This window comes from Buceros rhinoceros, unplaced genomic scaffold, assembly GCF_000710305.1.
Source record: "Buceros rhinoceros silvestris isolate BGI_N320 unplaced genomic scaffold, ASM71030v1 scaffold31597, whole genome shotgun sequence".
Taxonomy (NCBI): Eukaryota; Metazoa; Chordata; class Aves; order Bucerotiformes; family Bucerotidae; genus Buceros; species Buceros rhinoceros.
The window spans coordinates 4,969-16,422 of record NW_010421001.1 but is presented as its reverse complement, the minus strand read 5'-3'; the positions used below and the strand labels follow the sequence as shown (position 1 = coordinate 16,422).

The window sequence follows — 11,454 nt, the reverse complement described above, 5'->3', positions numbered from 1 at the left end:
GAACAAAGACCCCAGAAGGCAGCAGCAGCCGAGGCAGGTTGCAGGGACTGCTGCCTTCCTGTCTGCAGGGGACCATGGCTTTGTGGGGGCAGAGTAAGCTGCGCCCATCAGTCAGGGAGCCTGTGCGAGGCTCCTGCTTCCTGGGGAAGTGCCCAAACCATGAGCTGTTACCTAAAGGCAGGAGGCAGCGGCCCCACCGGCCACCAAGACTGCAAAGGTCCGAAACAATGCTTGCCCCAGGCACAGGCTCAGCTGGCTCGGGTTTGGGCTGCCTGAGAATCTGAAACCTCCAGCTGCAGGAAGGTGCAAACTCTCTGGCTGAGGAGTGAGCTTTTCCCCACCTCAAGTCAGGGACCACCGATGCACGGTGTGCTCTGGACAAGGGGCTGCCCTGGAAAAGAGGGGCCCAAGTGCCCAGCGTCTTCGGCTGCGTTTGACCACTGCAGCCTCGGGCTGTGCTGGATGAATTCGGTTATCTGACACACACACACAGTGGAAAAAAGTAGGTTTGTTGATGAAGAACTCAGTTAATAATGCGGTGAAAGTGAGAGAAACAAAGTGAAAGATGCAAATGAGTTACTGATCTTTTATGTGCCGGTTTTCATTCAGAAGTATTTGAGCCTTTTGTAAAGATAAGTTAGAGAAGCAATACATGAGGAGAAGGATTTGCTAAATTGGCAATAAAAAAAATGCCAGAGGTAGGCACACTCCTTTGAGAATACAACTACAAACTACTGTGCTGAACAGCCATGTAACACACCAATTCTTCAAGGACTGTTTACGGCAAGTGAAGTCCAAAACACGCAAGTGCTTGGGGAAAAATGTTAGAAATAAGAAAAACAAAGAGAAGTAAAAAAGCTTATATTTACTCATTGACCCCAAGACTCAGCTGAGTTCTCATTAACAGATCTTTAACAAAAGGCTCTCTACAGTGCACGGCAGATGCTCATCTGAAATCAATGCCCCTTGACACCACTGTCAAGTATATGAGGTGAATGCAGCAGTAAATCACACATTTATGTCACACTGTCCATCCCCGAGGACCGGGAATATTATGATGTGAAATGGGTTTGTCCCATTTATACCAATGGGTTGCAAGACAACCACTTGTAATGAAACGAGTACAGATCAGCTATCCAGAGTATAGTTGGACAATCATTTGCATAAATCAACTGCTCATCTTCCCTAAAAGCTTGTTGCTTCCTTTCCACTTCCCTTGACGGAAGGACAAGAGTTCCACTTAGAATTCTCTGAAACATAGCACAGTCATGCAAAATATCATTTCCATTTTGAAAAAAATTTGGCTTCATGCAAAGCAGTAGGACAAAATCACAACTATGAAGTTTAATGAATATCTCCAAAACAGTATTTTTATTGCTTTTAAAGGACCATGAACTCTGCTCAACCATGGGGTGAAGCTCATCCAGACCCAGCCTTTGCTACTGAAAAGGTCCTTCCTCCTCATGACTGCCTTGAACACTTCAAAGACAGGAGAACCATTGCTGAAGGACTGAAAATCTGCCTCTTCCTGAAGCAGAGAGGTTCTTATCACCACATTTTCCTGTGGGCAGCAGGTGAAAGACACCTTTGCCACCATCCAGTGCTACTAAGCAATGCCAACAACACAACGTTTTTACTAAAAGCATGCAAAGATGGAGATTTTTACCCCTCTGGGCAGGGTGTCCTGCCATGGGGTGCTTGGACAGAGCTAGGTTTGTGTTTGGACTGTCAATTCTATCCTAACAACGTCCATAAGCTCTTCACACAGGAGCAGTCGCTTCCTTTCCTAACGTACAGTCTCTTCCAGAGCTTTGACCAGATCAGTTGCGTACAAAAAAGCAGCTATGCCTCAGCTTTGGTAAAAAAAGAATTGGAAACCAATCACGCCTACCCCTCCTCTGCAGTCTCAGTGATGGGTGGACCTGCAAGATGACAGGTGCATGCAGACTTCAGATTTGTCCTTGCTATGCAGGATTTCCTTGCTGTTCTCAGCAACTTAACATCTAAGGGATTCTCACGCTGGCATTCAACCTGTATCCCTAAAATAGAAGCCCAAGTTTCTCCATAGTCAACAGCAAGCTGTAGTTTCCTCCCAAGAGTGACTCAGAACACCAAAACTGGGAGCCTACCCTTCTCCATGTGACTCTAGATGGTCTCTGAAGTTAGATAGTGTGAACATTACATGGCTTCTCTCTTAGTCCCACAGGCAAAAAAAGTAAATGTCCTCTTCCATGGGGCCCATCTAGCCAGATATTTCGACCAACCAGACTCTTGCCCTGCCATAATTGGCATGCACAACTGGTGCAGAGTCTTGTGCACAAACACGTGAAGAAGAGGAAGCAGCATCAGAAAGATAAACCACAAGATAAAGCCTAGAGGATATGAGATCTGCTAGTCTGTAGCTTCAGAACACCCAAAAGAAGAAACTTGCATACAAAACGCAGCTTTCATGAAATAAAAATTGCAGGCCAACACTGTGCTGCAAAGACCAGCCAACAGCTCTTCCTCCAAAAGGTACAGCTGGATATTTAGTCACTTGGAGGATTAATTTAATGGGAATTCTCTATTTAATCAGATTTTTTTTTAAAAAAGAGATTGTATTTTAGAAAAAAATAATCAAATAATGGAAAAGCAGTATATCAGAAGTAGTTGTAAAACGTACAGGACATGAATGGGACATTCAGCCTTAGTATAAATCCCACTGCTTTGGCAGGCTGCTCCCACTCAGGGCAAGCCTGGCTTCTCAGTATGGTCACCGTGCTCCAGGAAAGTCCCAAGGGTGGTGTGCTCACATCTGTCATTTGAGAGTACTGCTGGCGCCCAGCTCCAAGTCTGCAGGTGGCAGGAGAACCCCAGCCCTGAAACCCCTGGGTCAACACCGCCATTCCCGCTCTGGTGCCAAACACAGACAGAACCTGCGGAAAGCCAAGTAATTTAATTCCTTTGCAACCAGTTGCAACCCAAGCAAACTTTCCTCCACACAATGCCTAGCTTTTAAAAAAATCTCTCCTGTTTCATTTGCGCCATTTCTGTGGAGTTTGCATCTGACAAAAACCAAAAAAGTTAAACTCACTGAGAGGAAAGAAGAAAAAAAAAAACCTAATGCTTGAAGCCAAATAACTTACGGCACGAAAGCTTTGGATTTTACCAGCCTTCCTGAGTTTCAGATGTCATAAACCACACAGGTACAACCACCTCACTGCTCGGCACCCATACGAACCTTGTTATGTTAAAGTGGACACAGACCCAACAAATACTTCCAGGTTTATAATAAACCTTCATAAAGAAACTGTCCATATTTTCCCCATATGCAGGCACAGCTGTGCAGAGGCACATCTGCTTGGGAAACTAACGTGGATCTTTGCATTTAGAGTTTAAGATCCTTAAGTCTGATGGCAAATTATGATAAAACTAGGAATATCAGTTCCTGTCTCCAACAAAAACAAAAATCCCTCTTTGACTGGTATTGATTACAAGAATACAAAGCACTTATTTCCCCACGTCACAAGAAACTCCTTCACTGCAACAAATATCCAGTTGATAGGAATATCTTGGGAAAGTAAATGATACTGTAGTTATAAGCAAACCGAGAAAAGAGCAAGTGCAGACTGGCCATACAGCTCATACACCCCTGTAGCTTCGAACACAGCACAGCGGGACACGAGCTTGTCCAATTCACAAACTAAAAAAAGGGCACATGTGAAGGCACGTGGAGTGCAATTGCTATTCATTATTATCCTGTACCCCTTGCGCAAACACCCAGTCCACATGCAAGTCCAGCTCAACTGAAGTAAACAAACACATTGATTTAACAATTTATCTCTTGATTTTAGAAGGGGATGAGCCTGCAGGGGAATATCTAACAAATGTCTGAAGTTAAGCACAAGACAAGCCAGGGAAACTAGTAGTATTGATCCCATGCTTAAAATTAAGCATAAACTTCAACATTTTCTGGGTCAGGCTTGCCACAGCAAGTCCTGAGCGTGACAGAAACATCTGTAGGATGCACCCCAGCTTGACTTAGCGAAAGCTGCAGCTGATCTGTACAGCTGCCATACATAATCAACAGCAATATCGCCCCGACACCCTGCAACCCCAGCCAAACGCCTGGCTTTCCTTCCTGAACGGCACCGGCTGAAACGAGGAGGAAATGAGTGAAAAGACTGACGTGGCCCCAAACGGCCTCAGTGCAGCTACTCAGCTATTATTTTACATTACCCTTTGAAAGGTGAAGGGAAAGCCCCTCACCCTCCACAACAGAACGAGGGTTCAGCCCATCCACCCTCAGGTCAGCAAAGGGTCCAATTTTGTTACCGCCATCACTGTCAGCTTGGATTTCATTCACTAGTTTCAGCGGGGTGACTTCCCATCTCGTGAGCATAAATAGGACCAGAACTGGACTCTTCAGGGCAGTATCAGTTATATCTCAAAAATACGTAAAATTTTGTTTCTATAGTGACATCAGCCCAAATCACAGGGAGCCCCTGCCTAAACTCACTCACCCTTTCTCTATAGCATTACAAAGCAAATAAACAAGAACTCTCTACATTTAAAGCTTTGTAGAGGCCAAACTTTTTCTTGAAATCATCCCCTGCTATGTAATTAACTTGCCCTGCTGTCTCCTTATCACACAGCTGCTACAGCTAGTACCACTCGGTGGTGTGTATCCAGGACAAAACAAAGGCAGCATTACTACAGGTGACAAGCAGAACCGAAGGTGTGTGTTCCACAAGGTGGGACACAGCGTCAGCGAGTTACATATAAACCAGGCACTAGATTGACATGGATGTACCGAGTGCCTGAACTACAAATGGGTGAAATTCTCCGACTGAGATTTAAATAGGCTTCAAGAAGTTCTACCACATAACCAGAGGACAGGAAAAAAAGCGTAAAATTACTAAGGAAAAAGCAAATGACTGAAATACATCTCTAGCAAAAGGCAGCTGTTAACCCTGGGGAAACTCCAGTCTAACATCCATACGTTCCTCATACAACTCACATCCAGGTTAAGGAAAGTTGCTCTGCCTTTACACAAACCTGAAGTGAATGTGCATGAGTCTCCTACAGTTCAGCCGTGCGGACCGGGGAGGAGCCAAGGTTAGACACAGCCAGAAACACAGGTAGCAACTCTGCCACGTGGACTTGCTCTGGGGAACCTGGGGGAGCAGAGCTCCAAAACCCTCACTCACCACCAGCAGAAGGACGTGGTACCACAGATCTAATGTGATCTGCTAGTTATTATAAATCCAAGTTTGGTAGGTCGCCAAGCTACACTGAGTTTGAAAGCCAGGCTTGATGTTTGTACATTTTGAACCTCACCGAAAGCCCTAATTTACACAGAAGAGTCTGCTGTCAAGATTAAGTGGGCTCAGCTGGAATTCGCGACAGCTGGGTGGCTTACGACAGAGTTGGGTCACAGGAGGTTTCACATACAGCACAGAAAAGGTGGCAAATATTTTGCCTAAGTTTCTGAGCTTTCACAAGCTAATCCAAACCAACTTTCCAAATATCTAGGCGTTCACTACAGCTCAGCTTCAGTCCCTTTAAGCACTTCCACAGCCCAGTTCACAGTTCTCTTCTTGCAGGGTCAGACCCCAGCAAGCCTTTCAGAAATGAACACCACCCCAGACTTCTCCCCGACAGAGCTGATCTCCAGTTCCTTACCTGGACGACGGGGTGGCCTCCAGTCGGTGCCTTGACAGCCCCTCGGCTTCCCTCTGTCTCGTAGTGAGCCCGGTGGTGGGGCTTTGGCTGTACCTCGATCCGCAGCTCGTAGGAGCCAGACTGGCTGGAGAGGGGCCACTCAAGAGGCGGGAGCGACTGGACAGGCAAACTGGGCAGAGAGAAACCACACCAGCTGAAACTCTTCAGCATTTTATTTCTCAAAGCCCTGATCCCTTCTTCCTCCAAGTGCCCCACCAGTGCTGCTCTCACTGAAACATTTAGGAATCTGCTATTAATTCCAATGAGAACATGCTGCCCTGCTCACACATGATTACAAACTCTGCTGAACTTCAGGATGAACACAGTAATTTCTGTGGGCCCATCTCCTCGCAGAAGCAAATAGAGTATTTTTATTTCTTAAATAGAAACATCTGCAGCAGTTACATTTTTCAAAGATCTCCCTCTTTTATCTAGCTTTTGCTGTGCATCTTAAACCTTGCTCACAGAACAAATACTGTCAAATACTAGCTCCATGTACTATTACTTACCAGTTGTGTAAATTAGCAGTATTTATGATTTCCATAAATACTAAAATGCATGACGAGAATTCTAAATATTTACTTGATATTAGTTTTCCTGTTATCAAAATACACATGGGTTTATAACATGAAACTGATACATCAGAATGTACAACTAGAGTTTGCACTGATTTTGAACTACCCTTGTCAGTACAAACGGCTCCCAAGACCAATCTAACAGGCCAAGGAAAGTCACGGCCTGGGTTCCTTCACTCACAATTTGTGTTTAGCAGGTCAGGAGCAGCACGGGATAATGTCAGTGTGGGGACAACCTTGCTGCCGAGTGGCATGGCAGGGCTGACAGGGTGCTAGTGGTGACTGCAAGTGGAGTCACGCATTTGGCAACCTCCATCCTGGCAGATGTGCACCGTTCAGGGTCCTGACCCACGTGCTACCAGTGCCAGACTGGAGTTGAGGAGGGTAGTGACAATGGCTGAGATTTGGGTTAAACAACAATTAACAACCAACAATCAGTCACTTGACCAAGTGCTCAGCCTGACTTGGAGCAGCATGCTCTCTTCTGAACCAGGAAACATTTAAACTATTTTCATCCTTGATGGAAATTTTTAAGTGAGACACTCCCTGAATTCAGAAAAGTGATTGAACCATTTTCTTTAGAAGCTGCAGGATGGAACCAGGGTATTTAGTCCTTGATAAAGCCCATTTGCAATCTGCTTTTTAGACAAATAATTTGGAAATTTTAAATTGTTATACGCTGTGCTATCAATGAACCACTGTGACGACATTTCTTCCAAACACAGGTATTTTTTAATATGTTAGAATCATAATGGATTGGGCTCCCATCAAGCAGTGCTGTCCCTGAGCACTTAGCTATGGTGTACACCAGGATCTGTCCAAGGACACATTCCCTAGAGATCACTATGCATGGCAGAGGACATCACACCATGAGAAAACACACAACCCCAAGAAGTATTACATACCTGCAGATCGGTATTGCAGGCACCAGTTGCTTTGTCCAGGATGGAGGTACCAACAAAATTGATTCTGGGGCTGAGTTTCTCCTGTCCTCCTGCTCGCAAGGCCCGTGGAAGTCAACAGTCTGAAAGACGTGACATGGAATGCTGTTTTTGTGGGAAGGCATTGATGAAGGATCAGGGCTGGTTTTCCAAATTTTTGTGGGAACACCACAGGAAGGATCCGTAGGAAGGCTGCTCATAGCATCCATGGAAAGAGAAGCGCTGGGCAACTGTGTGTAAGTAACTGAAGAGTTGTCTTCTCTCAAGGGGATGCGAGGAGAGGATTGTGGAGAGGGGGTCCTTGACTGTCGTGGAGAAGTGGAAGGCAGCTGAGTGCTGTAGAGCTCAGTGCAAGAATACCTCCGTTTTGCACCTGGTGATGAAGACCTTGAGTTGGGACAGGGTGATGGTGAATGTCGTCCCAAGCAGGTTTCCTCCGTGATGCTTGTTCGTGGTGACATTATTGGAGAGGTTCTAGGAGAATAATGAGTATGGATGTTTTGAAACTGTGGACAAAGGTCATCACTAGGACCATTATTTGGTGAAACACATGGTGATGTGCAAGGAGATACATTTGTCTCTGAAATGAAACTTGCAGAAGAGCCGCTACTAGCTGGGCTCAAACACAGTGGTTCTCTGTAGCCCTCAAAGCCAGGGACAGGCAGGGTAACCCTTGGGCTAGTGGTAGCTGAGTTTGACTGATGTTCTACCAAAAGAACATCTGTGTCTCTGCTGCAGAAGGGACCCCCTGAATGAATCAGTTCATGATATGGAGTAATTTCAATCCTAGGGCTCGGAGCAGAGGCCCCTGCAGCGTTGGCAGGGTGTGTAGGTGTTGTCCCTATGCTATCTGGCTGTCCATATCTGCCCATGGGATCTGCAGAAAGGCTAGAAAAAGGCAGGGGGCATGGCTTGAGGCCACAGTCCAAGACATCATGAGCGTATGTAACTCCAGAGGGTGGGCTGTTGGTTTTATGTGGAGTCGGTTCTTCTGGAAAAAGAAGGGTCTCTTTAAGACTATAAATATTATTACAGAAGCTGAGCAATCATGGATTAAAAAAATGCATATTTATAAACTGGTTGTGATCTGATATTAGGTAAATATTTGCTTAATTCTTTTTAACTGCAATTAATGCTTGTGAAAAGTACTGGATTAACAGCCAGGGAAGCTCAAGTGCTCAGAGCAGATGCAGCACGGACAGAAGCACTGCAAACACCTCCACACCGCCCCGGCCAGGCTCCTGCTACCTGAGCCCTGAGCTACAGGGATCACCTGGAAGGGTCAGTACCACACCAGCCTCTCGGCCCATTAAATACTGGCCTTCCTACACTTTCTGCCAAATACACCCTTTAGCACCAGCTGGGATGTTGTGATTTTGGTCAAATTTTGTCAATGAGGAGCTGGATTGAGACCATTGTGTCACAAAAGCACTTCCAAACAGGTCTATGTAAAATTAAAAGGTTGAGGAACAGGTAAGGAGAGAATAACCTTGCTCACATAGCAAAGCCCAGCCAGAAAAGGCTTCAAGAAACCAAAGCTGAGCTCAAGCTCTTAAATTAAAAAGTCAGTTCTGTGTGATGATTTGTTTGGGTCCATACCACGTCAACAAGTTTTGGTGACAGGTTTCACATGAGAAAGCACCAGACGATCAGCAAACACATTCACAAACATTTGTTAGAAAACAGAGAGAGACCGAAAGGATCCAGCCCCATAGCTACAGGCCATCACTTCCCAGTTCCAGCTCAAGGAATGCTTTGGCCAGAGACGAATTATAAAATACAGCATAACAGGCGTTAGGTGCAGCCCTCTCTTCTGGGGCAAAAAATCCTCAATTTTCAGAGATTCTCCATCTTGCAAACTATTCCCAGGTTGGGGAGCACAGGGATGATTCTAGGCAACACAGAATTCCCGCCAGCATCACTGAGCCCAGTTCTGATCTCATCCCAGCACCCCATCGGGCGCGTAATGCCACCAGCATTCGAGAGAGCAGAGTCATGCCAGGCAGTCCCAGGACAGACCCCTTGATGCACATCAGCTCCTGTAGCTTCCCCAGCCCAAGAGCTGAATAATATTTGTTATTACTCGAAAGCATGCAAAATACTATTGGGATTTTTATAGGTTTTTGAAGATTTCAATGTATCCAGCAGAAAATATCTGAAACAGCTCCACAGCTTGAGATTAAGCTGCACTATCTGCTCACCCCAGGCACAGATCAGTATGTGTTATAAGCGAAGATTTAAATACCTGTTCCAGCATTTTCTCTAACTCCTACACTACATGAGGCAGCATTTCCCATGAGCAAATAATATTGTACATAAAGCCAGGTAGGAGCTGACTGTGCTTTCTTCAAAAGTGCCAAAGGTTTGCAGTGAGACTTCTACACACAGAGACATTATGATTTAATTTCAGGGGGGTTGTGTTTGTTCTCAGTTTTAAACGCTTCCTAGTATGAAAGCAAAACCCTCCACTGATTCTTGACTATGACTTCTTGTGCTCAATGTTTTGCACAACATGGAGAAAACTCCACAAAAAGAAAAAACATAGCAGGAACTGCTGAGCGTTCATGTTTAGTGGGAAACCCGGACCACCAACCAAACAAACCAACACACAGAATGTCTATGTGACAGGGTAGGAGATGATTGGGAGAGTCCAGCTTGCACATTTCTTAAGGTTCCTCTGGCTTTTAATCCCAGCACACAGTCGTTTCAGGGATGGGGAAAACAGCAGCGAGTAACTGAATTTTGAGCCAAACATATTTTTAGCATCGTTGATTTTGAATATCAGAGCTTTGGCATTCACAGGATTGGTGTGTCATTCACATCACTCACGCGCTGACGCATCAAGCCTAGATATTGATGCTACAATTCACTTCGAATAAAACTCATCACTTTGTACTCAACAGAGCAACACACCCCTCCGCAGTCACACCACTCACGCGCTGACGCATCAAGCCTAGATATTGATGCTACAATTCACTTCGAATAAAACTCATCACTTTGTACTCAACAGAGCAACACACCCCTCCACAGTCACACAAAACACCCCTCCCACCGCTGTCAGAAGCGTCGCTCCTGTTCAAATTGATGCAAAATCAGCACCAAACAGAGCACTCCTTGACGCCAGGATTTGAGGCAGGACTCGAGGCAGGACTCATACAGTGACCAGCAATCACAGAAAAGCTCTCCAGGCTGAACAACTTCAAACCAAGGAGCATGCAACCACTTCAGCTCCCTATTGAACCCAGCTACAGGGAGAGCTGCCCCCATCGTACACGTTAAACCGCGCTATCTGTGCCAGACACATGGACAACACACAAAGAATTACAGCTCCTCACAACACACGCTGAGCAGCAAAGCTCATGTGTGCAGAGTTGTGCTGAGGGGTACAGGAAAAGTAAACGCATATTTGTATGCACGTGCGTAATTTTTACACCGCCCACACTTTCTGCCCATGAAAAACTGGGCTTTACAGAAAAATCTGAATTTTCTTTGCTTTTCCCCTGAAATCCCGTGTTTAAATGAGAAATTTCATCCTTGGCATTCACCCTCCAAGAGGATCCATGTTCCAGATCCTAATAACAACGTTTACGCACAACAACAAGCTGCAACATGCCCTTGTCTTCCCAGAGCACTCCTGCAGAGCTGCGGGGCCTCGCAGAGCGGGATTGCTCACCCAGCGCTCACAGGCAGCGAGCGAGGCAGGCGCCCTTTGCCAAGCAGACAACACCCACAGCCTTCTGGAGAGCAAAAATATTTAGTCTCCCCCCACATGGCAAATCATCAATAAAACAGGCAGCGGCACTGGAATGTGGGCAAGACTGCAGATGAGAAAACCTCGGCTGGTTTGAAAAGAGCCTGGGGAACACGCCAGGCAGAGGCTGCATGTGGGACAGGGGAGAGGCTGCTGGTCCTGACTCATCGGCACGGCTTCGTCAGGATCCGGGGCTTGGGGGGGTTGAGGAGATCTCCTGACCGAGTCCCAGCCCTGCCTAACTTCAGAGGTACAATGAAATCACTGTCCCGGGTGCTACTGCCGACACCTCTGATGTCAGGGTCTGTCACCATGGAAATGCTGGTGATGCCACGACACAAGGGTCTGACCTCACCACGGGAGGGAAAAGGGGTGATTGGGTGAAGCAGCGAGTGCTGCTCTCCAGAAGTAAACGGCTCTTCCATCGAAATCGGGAGAAAATCTGCTTTTTGCTTCAGTAGGAGGGAACTGGCTACCCTGCTCC

General features: G+C 46.1%; 1 protein-coding gene across 1 annotated transcript in view; it reads right to left on the bottom strand.

Annotated features, from left to right (window-relative positions):
* NFATC2 (nuclear factor of activated T-cells, cytoplasmic, calcineurin-dependent 2) overlaps window positions 1–7,404 on the bottom strand; it is a gene marked incomplete at its 3' end in the record, with an annotated part of 48,722 nt that extends 41,318 nt beyond the window's left edge. The window contains exons 1-2 of the mRNA XM_010139514.1: window positions 7,184–7,404; window positions 5,665–5,833 (exon numbers count right to left, since the gene is read on the bottom strand). Of these exons, the coding sequence (XP_010137816.1) occupies window positions 5,665–5,833; window positions 7,184–7,344 (330 nt within the window). The remainder of the gene's footprint in view (window positions 1–5,664; window positions 5,834–7,183) is intronic.
* Between the last annotated feature and the right edge of the window lie 4,050 nt (window positions 7,405–11,454).